This window comes from Pristiophorus japonicus, chromosome 16, assembly GCF_044704955.1.
Source record: "Pristiophorus japonicus isolate sPriJap1 chromosome 16, sPriJap1.hap1, whole genome shotgun sequence".
NCBI classification, from domain to species: Eukaryota; Metazoa; Chordata; class Chondrichthyes; family Pristiophoridae; genus Pristiophorus; species Pristiophorus japonicus.
The window spans coordinates 61,798,445-61,825,488 of NC_091992.1; the positions used below are offsets into that span (position 1 = coordinate 61,798,445).

Below are 27,044 nucleotides of genomic sequence, written 5' to 3' on the forward strand. Positions count from 1 at the left end.
TCGTACCAGTCCTCGGCAGCGCCATGCTCTCTGTCACACACAAAGGGACAGTGAACCGACTTCCCCTGTGGATTGTCCCCGGAGACCCCCCAGCACTGCTGGGGAGAAGCTGGCTGGCAAAACTAAACTGGAAATGGGATGATGTCCATGCCATGTCATTAGAGGAATGGACCTCCTGCTCAACAGTTATAAAGCGATTTGAACATCTCTTTCAGCCAGGTGTGGGCACTTTCAAAGGGGCCAAAGTCAAAATCTACATCACACAGGATGCTAGACCGGTCCATCACAAGGCCAGAGCTGTACCCTATGTGATGAGGGAAAAGATTGAACACGAACTAGACAGGCTTCTGCGGGAAGGCATTATATCACCTGTGGAATTTAGCGACTGGGCAAGTCCCATCGTCACAGTCATGAAGCCTGATGGATCCGTACGAATCTGTGGGGACTACAAATCTACCATAAACAGAGTCTCCCTACAGGACCAGTACCCACTGCCCAGAGCGAAGGACTTATTTGCCACGTTGGCTGGAGGTAAACTTTTCTCAAAATTAGACCTCACATCTGCGTATATGACGCAAGAATTGACTGAGGAATCCAAGCTACTCACCACCATCAACACACATCGAGGCCTTTTCATGAACAATCGATGCCCATTCGGCATCAGGTCGGCAGCTGGCATATTCCAGCGCAACATGGAGAGTCTGCTCAAGTCCATCCTGGGGACAGTTGTATTTCAAGACGACATACTTATCACGGGTAGGGACACCGACTCCCATCTCCGTAATTTGGAGGAAGTACTAAAGCGGTTGGATCGGGTAAACCTACGAGTCAAGAAATCCAAGTGCCTGTTTCTCGCACCCGAGGTTGAATTTTTGGGCAGAAGGATTGCCGCTGATGGAATCCACCCAACAGAGTCCAAAACAGAAGCAATTCGCCTGGCACCCAGGCCCCGGAATGTCTCAGAACTGCGCGGCTTTCTCGGGCTACTCAATTACTTTGGAAACTTTATGCAGAACTTCAGCATGCTGCTGGAGCCTCTCCACGTGCTACTCAGGAAGGGGTGCGATTGGTTTTGGGGGGACGCCCAGGAACGCGCCTTCAATAAGGCACGCAATGTTCTGTGTTCCAACAGTGTTTTTACTTTCTTTGATCCAGGTAAAAAGCTAGTTCCCACATGCGATGTGTCAGCGTATGGGGTCGGGTGCGTTTTGCAACATGTCAATAGTGCGGGCAAATTACAACCCATAGCTTATGCCTCCAGGTCACTTTTGCGGGCAGAGCGCGGGTACGGAATGGTAGAGAAGGAGGCGCTCGCGTGCGTGTACGGTGTCAAAAAGATGCACCAATACCTTTTCGGAGCCAAGTTTGCGTTAGAAACCGACCACAAGCCCCTCACATCCCTCCTTTCCGAGAGCAAGGCAATAAACGCCAATGCCTTGGCGCGAATTCAACGGTGGGCACTCATGCTGGCGTCCTACGACTATACCATAAGGCACAGACCAGGCACAGACAACTGTGCCGACGCGCTCAGCAGGCTACCCCTGGCGACCACGGAAGGGTCTGACGAACAGGACTGTGAGATAGTCATGGCAATCAATGCCTTTGAGTCCACAGGTTCGCCCATGACGGCTCGCCAAATCAGAGCCTGGACGGCCAGCGACCCCACGATATCCTTAGTAAAAAGATGTATCCTAGCCGGTGACTGGGCAGAGGCTCGCGATGCCTGCCCCGAGGAATTAAAACCCTTTCACAGGCGCATGCATGAGCTATCACTACAAGCAGACTGCCTGATGTGGGGCAGCCGAGTAGTCATGCCTCTGCGAGGCAGAGAGGCATTTGTCCGGGAGCTCCACCGCGAGCACCCGGGGATCATTCTCATGAAGGCCATAGCCAGATCCCACGTCTGGTGGCCTGGTATTGACGCGGACTTGGAGCTCTGCGTCTGAAGGTGACCATTTGTGCCCAACTCAGCAATGCCCCCAGGGAGGCTCCACTGAGCCCCTGGCCCTGGCCTACCAAATCGTGGTCGCGGATGCACGTAGACTATGCGGGCCCATTCATGGGCAAAATGTTCCTCGTAGTTGTAGATGCATTTTCAAAGTGGATCGAATGCACCATTTTAAACTCGAGCATAACCTCCACCACTGTGGAGAGCCTCGCAACCATGTTTGCAACGCACGGAATCCCTGACATATTGGTCAGTGACAATGGTCCGTGCTTCACCAGCGCAGAATTCCAAGACTTTATAATTGACCACGGCATAAATCACGTCAAGACGGCATCGTTCAGGCCGGCCTCCAACGGCCAGGTGGAGAGAACAGTGCAAATCATTAAATAAGGCATGCTTAAAATCCAAGGTCCCGCGCTGCAGGGTCGCCTGTCGTGACTGCTGCTGGCATACAGATCTCGTCCGCACTCACTGACTGGGATCCCCCCGCGCAACTGTTGATGAAAAGGACTTTAAAAACAAGGCTTTCATTAATCCTCCCAGACATGCACAAAATCGTTGAGGCAAAGTGCCGTAAGCTGACTGAGTACCATGACAGAAATTTGAGGGGGAGATGGAATGAGATAGGGGACAAAGTGTTTGTACTAAACTATGGCAGGGGTGCCAAATGGCTTGCAGGGACAGTAACGGGCAAGGAAGGAAACAGGCTACTGGTAGTACAAATGGACAATGGCAAAACCTGCCGGAGGCATGTAGACCAAGTCAAAAGCAGATTTACCAACAACACTGCGGAACCAGAGGCAGACTACAATGTGGAACTCGCTCCACACCTGGTGGACAGACAGAGGGAACAACCTGAGGAAATCCCAACAGACAGCCCAGGCGAGTCAACAACAATCACACCAATCGAAACAGACAGCCCAGGCGAGATACCAGCAACCACACCCAAAGAAAAACAGATACCAAGGCAAACAACTGAAACACAACTCAGACGCTCCACGCGAGAGCGTAGACCACCTGAGAGACTGAACCGATAAAGACAATAAGACCTTGGGGGAGGGTGATGTCATGTATCTTACATTATTATATATAACTATATCCTAACATGCTATACATGACTGTAATAAGATATGACCTGTAACCACCAGCATACCTTACCACCAGGGGTGCACTTGCAAGAGACACGTATATAAGGACAGGTCTCAGGCAAGTGCAGCATTCCAGAGCTGTGAAATAAAGGTGCAGGTCCAGAGTGACCTTGACTTCACTACATGCCTCGTGTGAATCTGTACTGAGGGGACAGGACTTTACAGTATTCAATTAGTTAGATTTAATTTTTAGTTATTAATCCCGGCCCCTAATCTAAGGCCCCTAATTTAAAGCAGGAAAAGAGAGAGAAAAACTCGCCATCCAATCACTTCCCTCCCTTCCTGTGACATTGAATGTCGTCGCCCTGTTCCCCTTTGTCGCCCTCTCCTAGCGGCTCGCACTTTTATCCCTGTTGCTGCCGGTGTTGTTCCCTCACAGGCCGGGTCAGGAAGGTGCAGGTGGAACAAAGCTGTGGGATCAGGCATAGTGGGAGGTTGGGAGGCAGTGTGGGTGGAGGGACAAGTGGGGTTGATAAGTGCCCGATTTCTGCGGGTCGATGGGTGGGCAAGTAGGTGGGGCAGAAAGCCACTCTGTACAGGCAGGTGGGTAAGCTGGTGAGTACTTGGGGTGAGTGAGCAACGGGGCAGGAAGCCTAACGTGGGTGGGGAGGACAGGAAGCACTTGGGGTGGGTGAGCAACAGGGCAGGAAGCATTTCTTCACACAAAGAGCAGTGGAAATCTAGAACTCTCAAGGCCGAGGGTTAATTGCAATTTTCAAGACTGAGATTGCTAGAATTTTGTTGGGCAAGGGTATTATGATTTATGGAACCTGTAATGTGTTTGCTTCATGGGTTCTTTGCTTAAGAATTCATAACAACACATTGCTATTAAGAACTAGTTGGTTTATTAGCAAAGGTTTAACAATCACACTGCACATTACCAGTTCATCCACCAGGCTCACAACTACCTGCCCCATCGTGGATCCCCCGAACCCAACTGGCTGGGGTTTTATTGAGTCTTGTGAACATCACGTGACTGGCAAAGCCACTCACAATGCAACAGCTCTATCAACCTGTGAGCTCCTCACCGGTGCACACATTACAGAACCAAAGGTGGTTGATCGAGTTGAGAAACAGATCAGCCATGATCAAATTGAATGGTGGAACAGGCTCAAGGGGCTGAATGGCCTCCTCTAGTTCCTGTGTTCCTTCCTAATACATAATGTAAAAATAGTTGACTGATCAGGATCAGCCTTTCCCATTTTGTAACTGTCCTATTACTGGTTCCGTGATCCGTGAGGTCCGTGATTCGATCTGAACTCCCATCTAATTGCACTGTCATTAAGCTATTTGCACAAAACCTTGAGGGTACACTTCCCGTTCTGGGCGGCCAGTGGCAGTGGAGGGCACGAGGCAAACCGGATCCGGGGGATGACCAGTCCAGTGGGGTCTGGCATGCGATGAGTTTCATTTCAATTTCCTGACCTGGTATCTTTCCCCTCGCTTTTCTTCTCCGTATCGGCACTACGTCTCTCTCTTCCTTATTCAAAGCTCCTCCCACTAGCTGTGCCTGTGCTCCCCACTCACCCCATTCTGAAGACCCCCACTCCACCACACAACCTTGCAGTTCTGAGCCTTTTCAACACTTCATTGAGTTTTCTCCACCCACTCACCATCATAACCCCTTCCCCACTCACTATCATAACCTCTGCTGGACAATCCATTTGCATCAATTTCCCATTGCGAGCGTGAGATTAAAATGACTCCCTCTGCTCATATAAGATCACTTGCCATTAAAGAGGTGCATCCCTTTAAATTTCAGCTGCAGCCAGCTTTCTTGCATTCCATATTGTATCAGCTACTGCCACAAAACTAATATGAAAGAAAGAAAGACTTGGATTTATATAACGCCTTTCACAGCCACTGGACGTTGCAAAGCGCTTTACAGCCAATGAACTACTTTTGGAGTGTAGTCACTGTTGTAATGTGGGAAATGATGATGTCATGATCTTATGGTAATGATTGCAATGAGCTGACCATGCTCACTCTGGGCAGCCAGCTAAATGCCCCGTTATCCAGCTTTACGCTAACAGCTCACCATTCCCGCCTCCCCTTCATCACTTTCACAAACTGCGCCACTCCAGCGTCCCAGATATGGGGAAATGAATCAACATTTGCATAGAATTACGTCGAATTTACAGCACAGAAACAGGCCATTCAGCCCATCAGGTCTATGCCGGTGTTTGTGCTCCACACGATTACTTCACTGGAGAGTGAGACTGGGCGCGGGGCGAAACCAGTGATGCACCAGATCCCAGCAGTTACCCAACCGGCGGCTTAGATTAAAATTGCCCCCATTGTATCCCAGGCCTGTGCTCAACCCCAGCCAGCCTCAAACAGCTTGCAGTCCTTATATGGTCTCTCAACCCAGGGCCTGAGACACCCCACATTATAACTGAGGAGGGATGTCACATGACATCACAGTGCAAACCATGGCAACCCAGAGGGAAGTGGGTTTCTCTAGGACTTGAAGTGCAGATGCTGAAAAGCTCTCGACAAGTAAGGGGCAAGTTTGTTTAAAAGTGTTCAGAATCTGTGGAGATTAAAATTGTTTGTTTACACAACTCAGATTTAATACCCATCTGGATCGATGGTGCTCACAACCATTTGTTTCCAGGATTCAGTTTGTAAATTGATCCGAATCTGTGGAGATCAAAAACTGTTTGTTTACAGAATTCAGTTCTTAAATTCATCAAACTATAACCGAAGAGATAATTCTTCTTCACAATATCAGGAAAAAGTCATCGAGGAGACAAAGTGTGACTTCAGGCTGTGAGTAAACAAAAGAAGGAATCCTTAGCTGAGAATTACCCCAAGAATTGAAATGGTTTAACAGTGAGATCTCCCTTCAGATTGAACAGGAATAGTCAGAGCAAATAAATCAGGGACTGGGAGTGAAGAGCCAGGGTTGCCTCCCTGCTGCCTCGTTTCCATGGGAACCCTTGTAGGCCGAGGTCCAGGCCCAGGCCCGCCCCTTTGGGGAAGGTCCAGGTAATCCCGGAGTGTTGTAAATGGGTCATTGGCCCAGAGTTAATTGTCTCCCCTCTTACTGCCCATCATTAGCAGCCGGGGAGCATCTGCCCCTTCATCTCCAGGTGTCAGAGGCATCTATAACAAACCAGAGAGGAGGTGTAAAGGGCAGCAGGTACAGTAATGGAAGGTTCATATAAAATGTAGATGAGGAGGAATTTCTTCTCTCAGAGGGTTGTATATCTGTGACATTCTCTGACCCAAGAGCTGTGGAGGCTGGGTCATTTAAGGCGGAGATAGACAGATTTTTGAACTACTGGGGAGTCAAGGGTTATGGGGATCGGGCGGGGAAGTGGAGTTGAGGCAAAAGTCAGATCAGCCATGATCTTATTGACTGGTGGAGCAGGCTCGAGGGGCCAACTGGCCTACTCCTGCTCCTATTTCTTATGTTCTTATGTAAATGAGCCCTAATTAAAGGAATATCCACTGGAATTCAGGATAGAAGATGGAACGAGGAAAGGAATTGGATTAAAAACGAGGAAACTAAGAGCATTTAGGAGAGGTTTTGGGGGTGTCGATTTTGGGAGACACCAGGCCCTGGTGAGGCCTCACATACACCAGTGAACAAAGCTGTGGGATCGGGCATGGTGGGAGGTTGGGAGGCAGTGTGGGTGGAGGGACAAGTGGGGTTAGTAAGTGCCCGGTTTCTGCGGGTCGATGGGTGGGCGAGTAGGTGGGGCAGAAAGCCACTCTGTACAGGCAGGCTGGTAAGCTGGCGAGCACTTGGGGTGTTGAGCAGCGGGGCAGGAAGCCTAACGTGGGTGGGGAGGACAGGAAGCACTTGGGGTGTTGGGCAGCGGGGCAGGAAGCCTAACGTGGGTAGGGAGGACAGGAAGTACCTGAAGTGAGTGTAGAAGCAGTCAGGCTGGCTGGGTTGCTTGGGCATCTCAAAGAACGAGAGAATCATACAACACAGAAGGAGGGCTTTCGGCCCATCGTGCCTGTGCTGGCTCTTTGAAAGAGTGATATAAATAGTCCCCTCACCTGCTCTTCCCCCCATAGCCCTGCAAATGTTCCCCTTCAAGTTTTTATGCAATCCCCTTCAGACATGTATTATTGAATCAGCTTCCTCCACGCTCTCAGGTAGTACATTCCAGATCACAACAACTCGCTGCCTAAAATATGTTTCTGCATGTTGCCTCACCTTAAATCTGTGTCTTTGGTTACCGACCCTTCTGCCACTGGAAGCAGATTCTCCTTATTTACTCTATCAATCCCCTAATCCGCCAAAATCCCTCATCCGGCACAGGCCAGGTCCCGAGGATGTCGGGTACGGGAGGTTTGACCTGTACTAAATATGTGTCGTAAAGCCTCTGCTATTTTTTCCACAGATTATTTTAAAATGCGTGGATATAATCCCTCCGGACCAGGGCTTTTACCCTCTTTGAGTTTCATTAGTTTATTTAGTATATTTCCTCGTTTTATTTTAAATGCAGTTAACTCATTACTAATCTCATCACTCAATGTCATCTTCACCTGTTCTATCTCCCTGGTAAATACTGAAGCAAAGTAATTATATATTTCCACCATCTCTCTATTGCTGCCTGTGATATCCTGTCCATCTCTTAGTGGCCCTATTCCCATCCCGCCCTTTCTTTTTTTATTTATGTGCCTGTAAAATATTTTACTATTTTGCTTATGTTCCTTGATAATTTAATTTCATAATTCCTCTTTGTCTTCCTTATAGTTTTTTTGATTTCTCTCCTAATCTCTTCGTATTCTCCCTTATCATGCACTCCCCTGCTGTCTCTGTATTTAATGTATGCCTCTGTCCTTACCCTCAATTTTTCCCTTATGGCTTTATTCATCCATGGAGTCTCATTAGTGTTTCGCTTGTTTTTGTTTATTAGCAAAATATTTTTTTCCTGGACTCTGTTAGACACCGTTCTAAACGTTTCCCAGTGTTCTACATCAGTGTTTGCCAATATTGTCCATGTTATTTCCCCAAGTGTTATTCTCAGCCCCTCAAAATCAGCTTTTCTCCAGTCTATTACCCTGGTCTTTGACATACTTATGTCTTTCACAATTATTATCTTAAAGCGTTTTATATTATGGTCACTATTGCCTAGAGGTAGATTAATTTAAATATTTACCTGTAACAGAAACGACTACAAGTCTTAGAGGCAAAAAGCAACAGCCCTTACCCCTCTGTTCTGAATTCCCCTTCTCCCCAAATTCCCAACTGTTTAGAAGCACTCTGATTAAGATCACTCTGTGCTGACATTCAGTGAATCAGCTCACGGATATGGTGGCAAGAAAATGTATTTCTTCACAAAAATGCTTTGAAGTAAAACTAACAACTGCCCGTGATCCTGACCAAACGGAGCCCTGTACATGTCCTTGGACATTCCTTATATTACCCAGAATGACTGGGTAAGGAGGTGTTATGTATGCAATAAAGGTTCAAACTAAGTACTGTTTAACTAAGCAATGTACAACTTTGACGGCCCAAAGTGCCTGACTGTCAAAATGGCTGGCCTTTTATACCTGAGCAGCACCATGTGCATGCTGCTCAGTGACCTCCAACAATGACGACATCCGGAGGCTACAAACAGCATGTGTATACATGACAATACCCCCCCTCTGAGATCTTATCACAGTCTTTCACAGGTTGAGATGGTCCGGTGCTTTGCGCTCCCGGGTTCGATTCCAGCCTTGGGTGAGTGTGCAGGGTCTGTTGTGGCTGACGGCTGGATGACTGACTTGTTGAGGATGGCAGTGGCTATGTCAGGAATTGCAAGTCCATTTTTATTGAACAGGTCCGTGATAGAAATTCCAGGTTCACTGATGACCCTCGAGTCCATTGAAGGCTGCTGGTAGGTTGGTTGGTCGTCGATGGTTTCTTCGTCCGACTGTTCTGGCTCGTTTGTGTGCCTCAGCTTTGTCTGATCCATATGTTTCCTGCAAGTTTGCCCATTCTTGAGCTTAATAATGAATACTCTGTTGCCCTCCTTGGCCATGACCATACCAGTGATCCATTTGGGACCTTGACCATAGTTCAACACATATACAGGATCATTAACAGAAATCTTGCGTGACAGTTGCGCGATCATGGTTCTCTTGTTGCCTTTGTCTTCTGTATTCAACATGATTATTTAAATCCAGGTGTATCTTGCTCTTAAGACCTCTTTTCATCATGAGTTCAGCAGGCGAGACCCCTGTGAGTGTGTGGGGTCTTGTCCTGTAACTCAGCAATATGCAAGACAAGCAGGTCTGCAGTGACCCTTGGGTTACTCTCCTCACGCTTTGCTTGATAATTTATACTGCACGTTCTGCTTGCCCGTTGGACGCAGGCTTGAACAGTGCTGACCTTATATGTTTTATGCCATTAAGTTTCACAATCTCCTGAAACTCTTGACTGGTGAAGCACGACCCATTGTCGCTCACCACTATGTCAGGCAGACCATGTGTCGTGAACATGACATTGAGATTCTCTATGGTTGCAGTGGACGTGCTGGATGGCATGGTTATGCATTCTATCCACTTCGAATAAGCATCCACCACCACTAAAAACATCTTGCCCAGGAAAGGACCTGCAAAATCTACATGGGTCCTGGACCAAGGTTTGGATGGCCACGACCACAGACTCAGCGGCGATTCCGCTGGTGCTTTGCTGAGCTGCATGCAGGTCTTGCACTGATGCACGCATGCTTCCAGCTCAGAATCAATTCCTGGCCACCATACATGGGATCTGGCGATGGCCTTCATCATCACTATACTAGGATGTATGCTGTGTAACTCATGCACGAACTTCTCTCTCCCTTTCTTGGGCATTACAACGCGATTGTCCCACAATATGCAATCTGCTTGAATAGACTGTTCGTCCTTGCGACGAATGTACAGTTTGGCCTCCTCACACATTTGCTTAGGTATGGCAGACCAATCCCCTTTGAGGATGCAACCCTTTACCACCAATAAAAATCGGGTCCTGGCTGGTCCAGGTCTTAACTTGTTGACCTCTGACAGGGGTTCCTTCATCCTCAAAAGCATCCATAACTAACAATAGGTCCGCCGGTTGTAATGTTTCCACCTCCGGTGTGGGCAACGGCAACCGACTCAAAGCATCGGCACAATTCTCTGTCAGGTTTGTGGTGAATGACATAATCATGGGCAGATAATCTCAGGGCCCACCTTTGGATGTGGGATGAAATGTTGGTATTGATTCCTTTGCTCTCAGAAAACAATGAAATGAGCGGCTTGTGATCAGTCTCTAATTCGAACCTCAGACCGAACAGGTATTGATGCATCTTTTTTACACCGTACACATACGCTAAAGCTTCTTTTTCTACCACGCTGTAGGCTCCTTCTGCTTTAGACAAACTTTTGGATACATACGCGACTGGTTGAAGTTTCCCCAGCTCATTGGCTTGTTGGAGTACGCAACCAATTCCATGACGATGCGTCGCAGGCCAAAACTAAACATTTATTTGGGTCATAATGGCAGATTGGTGACCACACCCAGTTGTCGCCTTTTCTCAATAGCACGTGCAGTGGTTCTAGTAAGATGTTCAATTTAGGTAGGAAGTTACCAAAATAGTTGAGTAGACCCAGGAACGAATGCAGCTCCATCACATTCTGTGACTTGGCTGCATTCTTGATGGCCTTGGTTTTCTCGGCAGTAGGTCTGATGCCATCAGCAGCGATTTTCCTCCCGAGGAATTCGACCTCCGGTGCCATGAAAACGCACTTCGAGTGTTTCAGTCTAAATCCCACTCTATCCAAATGCAGTAGAACCTCTTCCAGGTTGTTCAGATGTTCCTTGGAGTCATGACCGGTGATCAGGATGTCATCTTGGAACACGACGGTTTTGGAAACGGACTTCAGTAGACTTTCCATATTCCTCTGGAATATTGCTGCAGCCGAGCGAATTCCAAAAGGGCACCTGTGGTAAATAAATAGTCCTTTGTGTATGTTAATGCACGTAAGTCTCTTCGACATCTCGACCAACTCCTGCGTCATATAGGCCAACGTCAAGTCCAGTTTTGTGAACGACTTCCCTCCGGCTAGCGTCGCAAACAAGTCATCAACCTTCGGTAACGGGTACTGATCTTGTTTCGAAATCCTGTTGATCGTAGCCTTGTAGTCTCCATAGATTCTGACTGTGCCATCACTTTTCAGCACAGGAACAATAGGGCTGGCCCATTCATTAAATTCGACCGGTGATATGATCCCTTCATGCTGGAGTCTGTCCAGTTCAATTTCGACCTTCTCCCTCATCATATACTGTTGTGTATGCATATACCCTGTACACTCAATGTACAGTTACATAAGACCAATGAATGTATCTTTACACTGTATACAATATGCCTTTACCACCAGAGGGTGCAACTGGTGGAGACCTAGAGGTCACCTGTACACCGCAGGTAACCAGGTATAAAAGGGAGCCCACCTTACTGTAACCATATTCAGGAGCTGCAATAAATGGCCTAAGGCCACAACAGTTCAAGTGCAATACCTTACCTCATGGAGTCATTGCTAGAGTGCTTACAGATACTACAATTGGCAATGAGAATACGAATTCTACGCGAAAAATGGCTATACTTGGCAACGATTTGCTGATGGGGAAGATTGGGATGCCTTTGTGGAAAGGCTCAAACACTACTTCATCACGAATGACCTGGCTGGAAACACACCGACCTCGCTGGCTGATAAGCGGCGAGCTATCCTGCTCAGCAGTTGTGGACCTACCGTTCACGGCCTTGTCAGGGACTGACTAGCCCCAGAGAAGACGACAACGAAAACATTCGCGGAACTCGTAATGCTGATACAGGAACAGCTGAAGCCAAAAGAGAGCATCCTAACAACCAGACACCGGTTCTACACACACCGGCGGCCCGAAGGCCAAGAAATTGCAAAATACGCTGCAGACCTGAGTTGATTGGCTGCACCGTGTGATTTTGGCGACCACCTCACTGAAGCACTGAGGGACATCTTTGTTATTGGAATTGACCACAAAGGCCTCCTCCACAGGCTGCTCTTTGCGGACACCACCATCACTCTGCAGAAAGCAATTAATGTGAGCCAAGCGTTCATGGCCTCGGCCTGTGATTCTAGAAGGATGATGACTCACCCCCAGGACTCCAACACGGCAAGTACAGTGAACCGAATGACGCCTTTCAGAGGTAAGACTGCGACCCCGAGCCCCGCAACCCTGAGTCTACCGCAGGGGACCAACCGGCCAGCCCCATGCTGGCGCTGTGGAGGAAATCACAGAGCCCACTAATGCAGATACAGAGACTATACTTGCAAGGGCTGTAACACTAAAGGCCATCTACAGCGAATGTGTAAAAGAAATTTTACTCACCGAGTCGCTGAAGAGTTAACCGATCACCAGGGCTCCAGGGCTGATGAAGAAGAAGAGAGAGTCCAGGAGGCAGCTCAGCCCCAGGAAGAGGTGTACGGAGTGTTTACCTGCTCCACCCAGAGTTCCCCGTTGAAGATAGAAGTTGAAATCAACGGTGTTCCAGTCTCGATGGAGGTCGACACAGGGGCGAGCTAATCGCTAATGAATCAGACGGCCTTCGAGAAACTCTGGGACAACCCGATCGAACAACTAAAATGCTACCAATCCAGGCGAAGCTGCTCACTTACACAAAAGACACCATCCCAGTCGTTGGCAGCGTGGATGTCCATGTGTCCTACAGCGGCATGATGCACAAGCTACTTTTGTGGATTGTTGCTTGTGATGGTCCAATGCTACTAGGAAGAAGATGGATGAAGCAAATCCAAATCTGTTGGAGCTGGGAAAGCCTCCAGGCCCCAGCGATCGACGTTCTTTGCGGCCTCAAATTTGGATCCATTGCAGCACCTGAAGATCCCACCGTCCAACTCGACTGCGTGACGACACAGACCGCACGACCCAACGGCGAGATGATCCAATCCGAACGACCAGAACGCACCTTCCGGGCCGTGGCAGGACTCCGAAGGAAGAAGATCGATGTAGAAGGTAAATCCCCGGCTTCAGTGGCAGAACCTGGGGAGAGAAGGATCATCGCAGCCTACCTCGTGGAAAGTGAAAAAATGATGCCCGCACCACGAGGCGAAATGCCTGAAATCAAGCTGGCCGCAACCAGACCACGAGGGGCAGCGTTGAGGGAGCAACACATGATGTCGAGCAGCGAACCGGATTGGGGTAAAGATTGCAAGGCCCTCTTAAAGGAGACCGGCAACCCAGAACAATTAAAGGGACAGTTCCACTTTTTGTACAGCGATGCCGGTGATACGAATGAGAGAGATGTAATTAACAAATGCAAGTATCTAAATGTACCGTTGAACAGCGATGCTGGTAGGATATGTGGAAAAGATGTAATTGATGAACACAATTATCTAAATGTAACATTGTACAGCGATGCCGGTATTATACAGGGAAAATATGTATTTGAGGGAAAAGATGTAATTGACAAATGTGACATAGTACCTGAGTGCGATCAGAGCCAATGTATCATGAATGTAAACGATGGAATAATGTATGATGCCGGATTCAAGATGCACGCAGACAAAACCAAGGGCAACCCCCCATTTGAAGCACCCAGGTCCAGTGGGCTACCCACTCATGTAGCCTGTGCCTCTGGGACCAAGGTGATGCCCAGGGAGTGTGACCACACACAGTGGGAGCTTACTGCAGGGCCTGCGATCAGCAGACAGCACAGGCACCACTACTGGTACCCTGCCCCAGATTGGCCCTACCCTCTGGCCACCAGGGCCAGCACTGGGAGCAAGAGGCCAGCACATTCCAGCCCTCCCGAGGGGACCAGGCTTCCACTACCGCTGAAAGGCAGCAGGGATACCCTGCAGCCCTCAAAGGAGGACAGGGAGGCCACACATTCCTGTGGCTCTGTCCACCACTAGGCAACGGCAAAAGCCCTGAGACACAGCCAGGTGAGCAATCCGAGCCCACCCAGCTGGCAGGGGGCTCAGCGCCACTATCAGACAACCTGGACACAGTCCAGTGACTCTGGAACTAGTGTCCTCACCCACCTGCACCTACACCCCAGGGGCAAGACTGTAATACCACGTATGTACCTTACCTGTAACCTGTACTTGTTCCACCACTGCTAAACCCAAACAGTCATGTAACCAATCCTATTTTTTGTACATGTATGTGAATGCAACTGTCGAGCCACACACATGGTATATGTATGGGGGGGGGAGGGGGTATGTAGCCATGGACACACATGGATCACACCCAGAATCCACTCAAATCCCCACTTCAACCTCCAACCGTCCACTGCTGACCATTTCCCAATGTCGTGGCAATAAGAACTTGGAGGCCCACAGGGAGAGAGCCATTCCCAAGCACAGACAAAGTGCAAGGGCTTTGGACACTCAAGTCGAGGGCCAGAGTACACACTGCAAAGGCCAGTGGCACAAGACTTAGGGAGGAGTGATGTTGTGTATGTATATACCCTGTACACTCAATGTACAGTTACATAAGACCAATGAATGTATCCTCACACTGTATACACCATACCTGTACCACCAGAGGACGCAACTGGTGGAGACCTAAGGGTCACCTGTACACGACAGGTAACCAGGTATAAAAGGGAGCCCATCTCACTGCATCGTCACTCAGGAGCTACAATAAATGGACTAAGGTCACAACAGTTTAAGTACAATACCTTACTTCATGGAGTCATTACGAGAGTGCTTACATATATAACAGCAGGTATCGGTGATTTTGCCGCGCCCGATTGGTATTCCATTAGTGCCCCATTATCCGCCCCCAGAGGCCCTATTAGGAGGCGCAAAGGTGGCCAATTTCTCCCCCTGACATGTTGTTTCCTCTGGCTGGGGAGTCTAGAACCAGGGGTCACAGTTTCAGGATAAGGGGTCGGCCATTTAGGACTGAGACGTGAAGAAATGTCTTCACTCAGATGGCTGTGAATCTTTGGAATTCTCTACCCCAGAGGCCTGTGGATGCTCAGTCTTTGAGGATATTCAAGATGGAGATCGATAGATTTGCTGGGGGACAAATTGAGTACCTTAGCGCCTCCCATCTGTGCCAGCAGATGGCGCTCACAGGGCGCTGATGTCGTGGCAAGGCAAGTTCAGCGACAGTTTTGGATCGATAATAATAGATCCAGGTTCTGGATCTGGATGAATGTTAAATAAGAGACAAGACAAATGAAGTAAAGATAAAACACCATTTACTGAGAGAAAAGAAACATAATACAGTTTACGAAGAAAAGAGAAGTATGATAAGATGCAACAAAGCTCACAGCCTTCGGCCCGTCGGGAACTCTGCAACGACGGCTGGTCTGGAGCCTTGGGGGTCCCGGCATCACTCGCGAATCACGGTCCAAGGTGAAGTTCAAAGAGCTACTGGACAGTTCCGTTCCTTTATACTATTGAACAAACATGGGTGCATGTGGCTTATGGCCAACTCCTCATCTGTAAGACCCCAGCTGTTCTTCCACAAAGCATGAAATCTCGAGGCACCGATCGTCCCATAAACAAGACGGTGTGCGCATCAAGGTCTCTCTCTCTCAACATCAACAACATTCCACGAGGCATGAAGCAGAAACACGCTGTAAATGTCGGAATATCATAATTAACCCTATGTGATTAACCCGATACAATACAATCCACCCTTGATATTTAGACATTCTAAGTAATATAATCAAGTTGAAGGTGTAATGCATCAGTTACACGTTGAGTATGCGCAAGCAACGCTCGCAATCTACACCAAAGAATACATACAAGCAGTAATATCAGTAATAACGCGATGAGTAAAACAACGATAGGATGTATTAACAGCTTCAAAGCGGCGGATGTTTTTGGGGACCATCTGTAAAAGATGTCCCACCAACGGTGTACCATAAGGTCTGTGACCGTTGTTGCAACTCTGACCAAGGGGTCTTCACTGTAACTCAGAGCAACTTGCAGAGTATGAAGAGTACGCCCTCGTTTGCTCAATTCATCAGTGACCTTTTGATTATCTTTTAGAAATTGAGCTAAACGAGTTTGGTCTACAGTGGGAGGAAGGTCAGTAATGCCTAGGACGGTGCGATTGCGCACAACATTTTTCCATCGTCCCAATCGATATGATCTTTTAGAATGAAGGTCATATATGGTATACACATCTTTAAAGCAAACATTTAGAAGAGGATCTTTACGGGTGCCGTCAAGATAAATGGGATAGACACTAGTAATACAAACATGATTCTGTCCGATTTCATGTAAAATTGTATCATTGTATGGTTCAAGTGTCCAAATACATGTTCCCGCTGTATGCTGTAGGGAGCATGGTTCAAACACAGGTGTGTGCAAAGGACACACCATACCGAAACATAGAAACATAGAAATATAGAAAATAGGTGCAGGAGTAGGCCATTCGGCCCTTCTAGCCTGCACCGCCATTCAATGAGTTCTTGGCTGAACATTCAACTTCAGTACCCCATTCCTGCTTTCTCGCCATACCCCTTGATCCCCCTAGTAGTAAGGACCTCATCTAACTCCTTTTTGAATATATTTAGTGAATTGGCCTCAACAACTTTCTGTGGTAGAGAATTCCACAGGTTCACCACTCTCTGGGTGAAGAAGTTCCTCCGCATCTCGGTCCTAAATGGCTTACCCCTTATCCTTAGACTGTGACCTCTGGTTCTGGACTTCCCCAACATTGGGAACATTCTTCCTGCATCTAACCTGTCTAACCCCGTCAGAATTTTAAATGTTTCTATGAGGTCCCCTCTCATTCTTCTGAACTCCAGTGAATACAAGCCCAGTTGATCCAGTCTTTCTTGATAGGTCAGTCCCGCCATCCCGGGAATCAGTCTGGTGAACCTTCGCTGCACTCCCTCAATAGCAAGAATGTCCTTCCTTAGGTTAGGAGACCAAAACTGTACACAATACTCCAGGTGTGGCCTCACCAATGCCCTGTACAACTGTAGCAACACCTCCCTGCCCCTGTACTCAAATCCCCTTGCTATGAAGGCCAACATGCCATTTGCTTTCTTAACCGCATGCTGCACCTGCATGCCAACCTTCAATGACTGATGTACCATGACACCCAGGTCTCTTTGCACCTCCCCTTTTCCTAATCTGTCACCATTCAGATAATAGTCTGTCTCTCTGTTTTTACCACCAAAGTGGATAACCTCACATTTATCCACATTATACTTCATCTGCCATGCATTTGCCCACTCACCTAACCTATCCAAGTCGCTCTGCAGCCTCACAGCATCCTCCTCGCAGCTCACACTGCCACCCAACTTAGTGTCATCCGCAAATTTGGAGATACTACATTTAATCCCCTCATCTAAATCATTAATGTACAGTGTAAACTGTAGGCACCCACAATTTTCCTCCTTCACAAACTATGTCCTGAGTCTGATTTTCTTTTTCAATAGTAGGGACACTAACTTTGCCCAACATGTGGCTTATGGGAGTTCCCCCCCCCCCCACCCCCAGCAAAGGTCAGTGATTCAGATTGCGCACTGCTTATGGTAAGACCTTTAATCACCCTTGCAATGTGTTAGTAGGAGTTAATATTTTAATCTGTTGCTTAAGTAGTCCATTCATGCGTTCTATTAACCCTGCAGTTTGCGGATAGTAAGGTATGTGAAACATCCAATAGATCCCATTGTCTACCGCCATATTTGACAATCTTGAGCTTGGTGAGTTCTATTGCTAGCATCAATCCATCTACCCTTGAACTCGGGTACCCACAGAGCTTGGCCATACAGGTGGGGAAGCACTATAAACTGGCACCAAATGTTGTTTTTTGTGATATTGACTATTCTCATAGTAAAGTTACACCCCTGGTTATCACAATTGGGTGTGATGACCTAATTCTTGTTGTCGCCCGGTGACACTCCCTACCTCGAGTAGTTTTATCTATGTGTTCCCATCGCATTATGTCCGACAGCCAACTAGAAAACATCTGTCCTGTGAGACCTCTGTCCCATGCATTTCGCAATCAAATTGCATCTCTAGTGAGTCTCCCTACCTTTTGTATTGTTGTTATATTACAAGTGTCAGACGGCTTGTCCGCATACCGGAATTGTAGTGTGAGATTTACTATGGGTGGGGATGTAAGCACAAGTGTACATGTAGAGTGTAGTCGTTGCAAATGATCCATGAGGCTCTTAGAATGCTTAACTACACACATTGACCAAAAGTGGCCCATAATCCCCCTACCAGTGATTATGGAGGCATTTGTACATCCATACCATAGAGACGCATTTAACTTAATTTCATCTGACATAGTGTCATTGCTTGACGTAATGTTGCGGGCCCAACTCCTTAACCATGTGACGTTGTGCAATAACGACACATTGGAGTGCACATTGCATATCATTGTCATATCTTTTTGCCACTTGATTGATAACGTGATGCTGACCCCCGTGCTTACTGTTAATAGCACCTGTCCTGGGCCTCCCCAGTACCTGCATGTGTCACAAGTGACGCTCCAGTGTCCTATAGTGCAGGCTTGCCCGGAAGGACAGGTAAAATTGTCTTGCGTACGATCAGTGTTAGCTAACTGCCACCCTATACGGCCATCCCATGCTGTGTTTGAGAATGGAAGTAGCACAGTCACAGATAACGAGACACAGAGACTTGCCAGCACGAGTTGGTGAGGTGCCATTTTGGGCAGAATTCCTGTGGGAGGAAGCAGTAGTATATTAATTCAGCTCCGTTTAGTCAATTTACCCTTGTCAACACAGAGAGGAATATCTTGACAAGTCAGGAGCACCCAATAAGTGTTTCCTTCTCCTTTCGCTAAGATTTCCCCTACTTGTAAGGGTTTCTGGGGATACTGCACCCACACTTTTCCTCCTTCACAAACTATGTCCTGAGTCTGATTTTCTTTTTCAATAGTAGGGACACTAACTTTGCCCAACATGTGGCTTATGAGAGTTCCCCCACCCCCCACCCCCAGCAATGGTCAGTGATTCAGATTGCGCACTGCTTATGGTAAGACCTTTAACCACCCTTGCAATGTGTTAGTAGGAGTTAATATTTTAATCTGTTGCTTAAGTAGTCCATTCATGCGTTCTATTAACCCTGCAGTTTGCGGATAGTAAGGTATGTGAAACATCCAATAGATCCCATTGTCTACCGCCCACTGTTGCACTGTTTGACTTGTGAAGTGCGATCCATTATCGGACTGTACTTCTGCTGGCTCACCGTAGTATGTGATTAAATTCTCCAGTCCTTTAACCGTACTTTGTTGATTCGCTTTTGTCATGTATTCAACCAGCATTGTAACCCATGTATAATCTGACCTAAGTTGTACACTGTGAGAACAATGACCACAAGGTGGTGAACTTGTGGGAGACACTCCTATAGATGTTAACAAATATGATGTGATTGGGATTACGGAGACGTGGCTCCAGGATGATCAGGGCTGGGAACTCAACATCCAGGGGTATTCAACATTCAGGAAGGATAGAATAAAAGGAAAAGGAGGTGGGGTAGCATTGCTGGTTAAGGAGGAGATTAAGGCAATAGTTAGGAAGGACATTAGCTTGGATGATGTGGAATCTATATGGGTAGAGCTGCAGAACACCAAAGGGCAAAAAACGTTAGTGGGAGTTGTGTACAGACCTCCAAACAGTAGTATTGATGTTGGGGAGGGCATCAAACAGGAAATTAGGGGTGCGTGCAATAAAGGTGCAGCAGTTATAATGGGTGACTTTAATATGCACATAGATTGGGCTAACCAAACTGGAAGCAATACGGTGGAGGAGGATTTTCTGGAGTGCATATGGGATGGTTTTTTAGACCAATATGTCGAGGAACCAACTAGGGGGGAGGCCATCTTGGACTGGGTGTTATGTAATGAGAGAGGATTAATTAGCAATCTCGTTGTGCGAGGCCCCTTGGGGAAGAGTGACCATAATATGGTGGAATTCTGCATTGGGATGGAGAATGAAACAGTTAATTCAGAGACCATGGTCCAGAACTTAAAGAAGGCTAACTTTGAAGGTATGAGGCGTGAATTGGCTGGGATGGATTGGCGAATGATACTTAAGGGGTTGACTGTGGATGGGCAATGGCAGACATTTAGAGACCGCATGGATGAACTACAACAATTGTACATTCCTGTCTGGCATAAAAATAAAAAAGGGAAGGTGGCTCAACCGTGGCTATCAAGGGAAATCAGGGATAGTATTAAAGCCAAGGAAGTGGCATACAAATTGGCCAGAAATAGCAGTGAACCTGGGGACTGGGAGAAATTTAGAACTCAGCAGAGGAGGACAAAGGGTTTGATTAGGGCAGGGAAAATGGAGTATGAGAAGAAGCTTGCAGGGAACATGAAGACGGATTGCAAAAGTTTCTATAGATATGTAAAGAGAAAAAGGTTAGTAAAGACAAACGTAGGTCCCCTGCAGTCAGAATCAGGGGAAGTCATAACGGGGAACAAAGAAATGGCGGACCAATTGAACAAGTACTTTGGTTCGGTATTCACGAAGGAGGACACGAACAACCTTCCGGTTATAAAAGGGGTCGGGGGGTCTAGTAAGGAGGAGGAACTGAGGGAAATCCTTATTAGCCGGGAAACTGTGTTGGGGAAATTGATGGGATTGAAGGCCGATAAATCCCCAGGGCCTGATGGACTGCATCCCAGAGTACTTAAGGAGGTGGCCTTGGAAATAGTGGATGCGTTGACAGTCATTTTCCAACATTCCATTGACTCTGGATCAGTTCCTATGGAGTGGAGGGTAGCCAATGTAACCCCACTTTTTAAAAAAGGAGGGAGAGAGAAAACAGGGAATTATAGACCGGTCAGCCTGACATCGGTAGTGGGTAAAATGATGGAATCAATTATTAAGGATGTCATAGCAGTGCATTTGGAAAGAGGTGACATGATTGGTCCAAGTCAGCATGGATTTGTGAAAGGGAAATCATGCTTGACAAATCTTCTGGAATTTTTTGAGGATGTTTCCAGTAGAGTGGACAAGGGAGAACCAGTTGATGTGGTATATTTGGACTTTCAGAAGGCGTTCGACAAGGTCCCACACAAGAGATTGATGTGCAAAGTTAGAGCACATGGGATTGGGGGTAGTGTACTGACATGGATTGAGAACTGGTTGTCAGACAGGAAGCAAAGAGTAGGAGTAAATGGGTACTTTTCAGAATGGCAGGCAGTGACTAGTGGGGTACCGCAAGGTTCTGTGCTGGGGCCCCAGCTGTTTACACTGTACATTAATGATTTAGATGAGGGGATTAAATGTAGTATCTCCAAATTTGCAGATGACACTAAGTTGGGTGGCAGTGTGAGCTGCGAGGAGGATGCTGTGAGGCTGCAGAGTGACTTGGATAGGTTAGGTGAGTGGGCAAATGCATGGCAGATGAAGTATAATGTGGATAAATGTGAGGTTATCCACTTTGGTGGTAAAAACAGAGAGACAGACTATTATCTGAATGGTGACAGATTAGGAAAAGGGGAGGTGCAAAGAGACCTGGGTGTCATGGTACATCAGTCATTGAAGGTTGGCATACAGGTGCAGCAGGCGGTTAAGAAAGCAATTGGCATGTTGGCCTTCATAGCAAGGGGATTTGAGTACAGGGGCAGGGAGGTGTTGCTACAGTTGTACAGGGCATTGGTGAGGCCACACCTGGAGTATTGTGTACAGTTTTGGTCTCCTAACTTGAGGAAGGACATTCTTGCTATTGAGGGAGTGCAGCGAAGGTTCACCAGAGTGATTCCCGGGATGGTGGAACTGACATATCAAGAAAGACTGGATCAACTGGGCTTGTATTCACTGGAGTTCAGAAGAATGAGAGGGGACCTCATAGAAACATTTAAAATTCTGACGGGGTTAGACAGGTTAGATGCAGGAAGAATGTTCCCAATGTTGGGGAAGTCCAGAACCAGAGGTCACAGTCTAAGGATAAGGGGTAAGCCATTTAGGACCGAGATGCGGAGGAACTTCTTCACCCAGAGAGTGGTGAACCTGTGGAATTCTCTACCACAGAAAGTTGTTGAGGCCAATTCACTAAATATATTCAAAAAGGAGTTAGATGAGGTCCTTACTACTAGGGGGATCAAGGGGTATGGCGAGAAAGCAGGAATGGGGTACTGAAGTTGAATGTTCAGCCATGAACTCATTGAATGGCGGTGCAGGCTAGAAGGGCCGAATGGCCTACTCCTGCACCTATTTTCTATGTTTCTATGTTAACCTGGACCTTCAGAAATAAAAGGGGAAGCTCCACCCACTTCCATCACTTGAGTGCTAAGGAATAAAGGACAGGTCACAGACTGACCTTCTCTCAAGCATGGGCCTCGTGTGCATTTATACTGTATAGTAAGGACGTATCAATGGCGACGAGAAACTGGGATTTAAACCACGCGAGCATGGCCACGAGCAGAACAGATGAGAGGTACTGTGTTAAGGAATGGTTGGGACAGAGATTCAACATTGTTAAAGCAGCACAGTTCTCCAGGCAGACAAGGGCAATCGAGCATGCCCCAACATGTAGTCGAACCCAGAGGGGGAGTTCGACAGAGACAATGGCAAGCTGAACGCCGATTCATGCCATTGCAAGGGACAATGCGGCCAGTAATGGGGCCATCAACACCTGTTAATGGCGCACTCAAGGACAATAACAGGGGCAGTCAGGGACCATCGACTGGCAAGGGACCTTTTGTTTCTAACAGCAGCTCATGTTGGAGGCGTGGAGGCACACACTCAGCCGGAGTTTGCAGAGATGAGCAAAATACCTGCAGAAATTGCAGAAATGAACGCTGGGGGAAATCGCTGGAAGCTGAAGTTCAGCGAGTTCATGTGGAGCACGTATACAGTTCATACACCAGGACGCCACCGATAATGATAAAAGTGCTCCTCAATGGCATCCCAGTATCAATGGAGCTAGACATGGGGGCCAGCCAGTCCCTGATGGGTATCAAAGAATTCGAAAAGTTGTGGGGGTCCAAGGCCAGGAGGCCAAAATTATCGCCGATTGACGCACAGCTACGGACAAAGGAGATCATTCCGGTGCTAGGCAGCGCCACGGTAGTCGTGATCCACAAAAATTCAGAGAACAGGTTGCCACTCTGGATTGTCCCGGGGGATGGTCCCGCACTACTGGGGAGGAGTTGGCTTGCTGTCATGAACTGGAAATGGGGCGATGTCAATGCAATTTTTTCTGTGGAACGAGTATCATGCTCACAGGTCCTGGACAAATTTGACTCATTATTTCAACCCGGCATCGGCACTTTCATGGGGGCCAAGGTAGTGATTCACATAAACCCGGACGCCAGGCCAGAGCGGTGCCGTACGTGATGCGAGAAAAGATAGAAGGCGAATTGGACCGCCTGCTGAGGGAAGGCATCATCTCACCAGTCGAATTCAGTGACTGGGCGAGCCCGATTGTGCCGGTGCTCAAGGCGGATGGGTCGGTCAGGATATGTGGTGATTACAAGGCCACCATCAATCGGGTGTCACTCCAAGACCAGTACCCGCTACTGAGAGCGGAGGACCTCTTTGCGATGCTATCCGGTGGCAAACTTTTTTCAAAATTGGACCTAACTTCAGCTTACATGACCCAGGAGCTGGCGAGTGAGTCGAAGAAGCTGACCACCATCACGACACACAAGGGGTTGTTTGAGTACAACAGATGTCCGTTCGGGATTCGCTCGGCCGCCGGGATCTTCCAACGAAATATGGAAAGCTTCCTCAAGTCGATTCCAGGGACGGTGGTTTTTCAGGACGACATCCTCATCACGGGTTATGATACTGAAGAACACCTCCACAACCTGGAGGAGGTGCTACGCAGACTGGACCAGGTAGGGCTGCGACTGAAAAAGGCGAAGTGCGTCTTCCTAGCTCCAGAGATGGAATTCCTGGGGATGAGGGTAGCAGCAGACGGGATCAGCCCTACTGCGCCCAAGACGGAAGCGATCCAGAGAGCACCCAGACCCCGTAACACGATGGAGCTGTGCTCGTTCCTGGGGCTCCTGAACTATTTTGGTAACTTTCTTCCCAAATTGAGCACGCTGCTAGAGCCGCTATACGTGCTCCTATGCAAAGGTCGCGAATGGGTCTGGGGGGACAGCCAGGAAAGGGCTTTTAATAGAGCACGCAATTTGTTATGTTCCAACAATCTGTTAACGCTATATGACCCATGTAAGAAACTTGTGTTAACATGCAATGCGTCGTCCTCTGGTGTCGGGTGTGTGTTGCAGCATGTCAATGCCAAGGGTCAGTTACAGCCGATAGCTTATGCCTCCAGAAGTCTGTCCCAGGCAGAAAGGGGCTACGGGATAGTAGAAAAGGAGGTGCTAGCATGTGTAAATGCGGTAAAGAAAATGCACCAGTACCTGTTTGGCAGGAAATTTGAGCTGGAGACAGATCACAAACCCCTAACGTCCCTTTTGGCCGACAACAAGGCCATAAATGCAAACGCATCGGCCCGCATACAGAGTGGGCACTCACGTTAGCTGCCTATGACTACAATTTGTCACAGACCGGGCACCGAAAACTGCGCCGATGCACTCAGCAGGCTCCCACTAGCCACCACTGAGGGGGCTACCGAGCATGCTGCTGAGATGGTCATGGCTGTTGAAGCTTTCGGAAGCGAAGGCTCACCCGTGACAGCCCGTCAGATTAAAGTCTGGACAAATAGAGACCTGCTATTGTCTCTAGTCAAGAAATGTGTCCTGAATGGGGACTGGGCAGCCACGTACAAGGCATGCCCTGAGGAATTTAAACCATTTCACAGGCGCAGGGATGAACTCTCGATTCAGGCCGATTGCCTACTGTGGGGAAACCGCGTAGTCATGCCCCAGATGGGCAGAGCGGTGTTCATCAGAGAACTCCACAATGAACACCCGGGCATTGTCATGATGAAGGCAATTGCCAGGTCACACGTTTGGTGGCCAGGGATAGACGCAGATCTGGAACTTTGCGTTCGCAGGTGCAACACGTGTGCCCAGCTGGGCAATGCGCCCAGGGAAGCCCCCCTTAGCCCCTGGTCCTGGCCCGTCAAGCCATGGTCATGCATCCATGTGGACTATGCAGGTCCTTTCATGGGAAAAATGTTTTTGGTTGTAGAAGATGCCTACTCCAAATGGATCGAGTGTGACATTCTTAATTCAAGCACACCCTCTGCCATGGTAGAAAGTCTACGAGCAATGTTCGCCGCCCATGGTCTACCGGATGTCTTGGTCAGTGACAATGGCCCGTGCTTTACAAACATTGAATTCCAGGACTTCATGGCAGGAAATGGTATCAACCATGTTAGAATGGCACTGTTCAAGCCGGCCTCAAACGGCCAGGTGGAATGAGCAGTGCAGATAATCAAACAGGGAATGCTCAGAATCCAAGGGGGTTCCCTACAAAGCCGCTTATCACACCTCCTGTTGGCCAATAGATCCCGACCACACTCACTCACAGGGGTTCCACCCGCAGAGCTGCTAATGAAAAGGACGCTCAAAACCAGGTTATCCCTCATACACCCCACCATGAAAGAAATTGTTGAGAGCAGGCGCCAGTCACAATGTGCCTAACATGACAGGAATGCGAGAGCGCGATGTATTGATGTCAATAACCCTGTCTTTGTCCTCAACTACGCTGCAGGGCCCAAATGGCTCGCAGGCACTGTGATTGCCAAAGAGGGGAATAGGATTCTGGTAGTTAAACTTACCAATGGACAAATCTGCCGCAAACACGTGGATCAAACAAAAAGGAAGTTCAGCAACCCCATAGAAGAAGCAGAGGAAGAACACGATGTAGAGTTCACTCCTCCACAGGTGACCGAACACAGGAACCAAGTGAAGGAGAGCCCAGTCACTGTGGGCAGTCCGGACAGGCCTGAGGCACTGCAAACAGCAGACACTCAGGCCAGCACCCAACAACCGGAGCCCCAACTCAGGCACTCTACAAGAGAGCGTAAACCACCAGAGAGACTCAACCTGTGATCCCAATAAGACTTTGGGGGGGGAGGTAATGTCATGTATTCAACCAGCATTGTAACTCATGTATAATCTGACCTAAGTTGTACACTGTGAGAACAATGACCACAAGGTGGTGAACTTGTGGGAGACGCTCCTAACCTGGACCTTCAGAGATAAAAGGGGAAGCTCCACCCACTTTCATCACTTGAGTGCTAAGGGATAAAGGACAGGTCACAGACTGACCTTCTCTCAAGCATGGGCCTCGTGTGCATTTATACTGTATAGTAAAGACGTATCAGCTTTAGTCACTGGATAAGCTATCAAAAGTCCAGAATAGGTATCAACAGCAGTGAGCAAATATTGGAACCGTTGTTGCAATGGTAAAGGTCCTACATAATCAACTTGACATATTTGTGCTGGTTGAGTCCCTATCTTAATATAGGCACCGGATTGTCATTGTCGGGGAAAATGCTTCACCTTTTGACAAATTTCACAGGTGTTTATGATCTGTTTAACACCATCCGTAGTCAAATGTAACCCCCTATTTCGTGCCCATTATATCGTACCCTGAATGCCCAAATTTGTGGTGGGCCCACTTGCCTATGCCATATTCTTCCTCTTCCCCCCCTTTGACAGCCCATACCCGGGCTATATTATCAATGGTGTTATTATATTCAGAGGTCTTTGAAGTGTTTTTCATGTGAGCGTCCACATGATATACAGTTATTTTCATCTTCTGGGCTTTGGACCATATTTGTTCCCATAGGTGCTTTCCCCACAAGTCTTTTCCAGTTATTTGCCAGTTATGTTCATGCCAGTTTCGCATCCAGCTCGCCGTGCCATTGGCTACTGCCCATGAGTCAGTATATATGTGTACTTGTTGCTGTTCCTCTTCTAACGCAAGGACTACAGCTGCTAGTTCTGCTAGCTGGCCGGAGCCTCCCATGCCCTCATCATGCACAATTGTCTGGGTTTTTGGATTGAAGGCAGTGGCTTGCCATCGTCGAAGGCTGTTTCACCAGACCGCTGAGCCATCTGAACCAGGCATGGCTACGTTCTTCAGGTGTTAACTGTT

The 27,044-nt window shown here is 47.9% G+C and overlaps 1 protein-coding gene across 1 annotated transcript in view; it reads left to right on the plus strand.

Moving 5' to 3' along the window:
• The window catches only part of p2rx1 (purinergic receptor P2X, ligand-gated ion channel, 1), a 170,979-nt gene extending 158,354 nt beyond the window's left edge, over window positions 1-12,625 (plus strand). Inside the window, exons 15-16 of the mRNA XM_070856810.1 lie at window positions 12,097-12,248; window positions 12,435-12,625. Of these exons, the coding sequence (XP_070712911.1) occupies window positions 12,097-12,248; window positions 12,435-12,625 (343 nt within the window). The remainder of the gene's footprint in view (window positions 1-12,096; window positions 12,249-12,434) is intronic.
• Window positions 12,626-27,044: the final 14,419 nt, after the last annotated feature.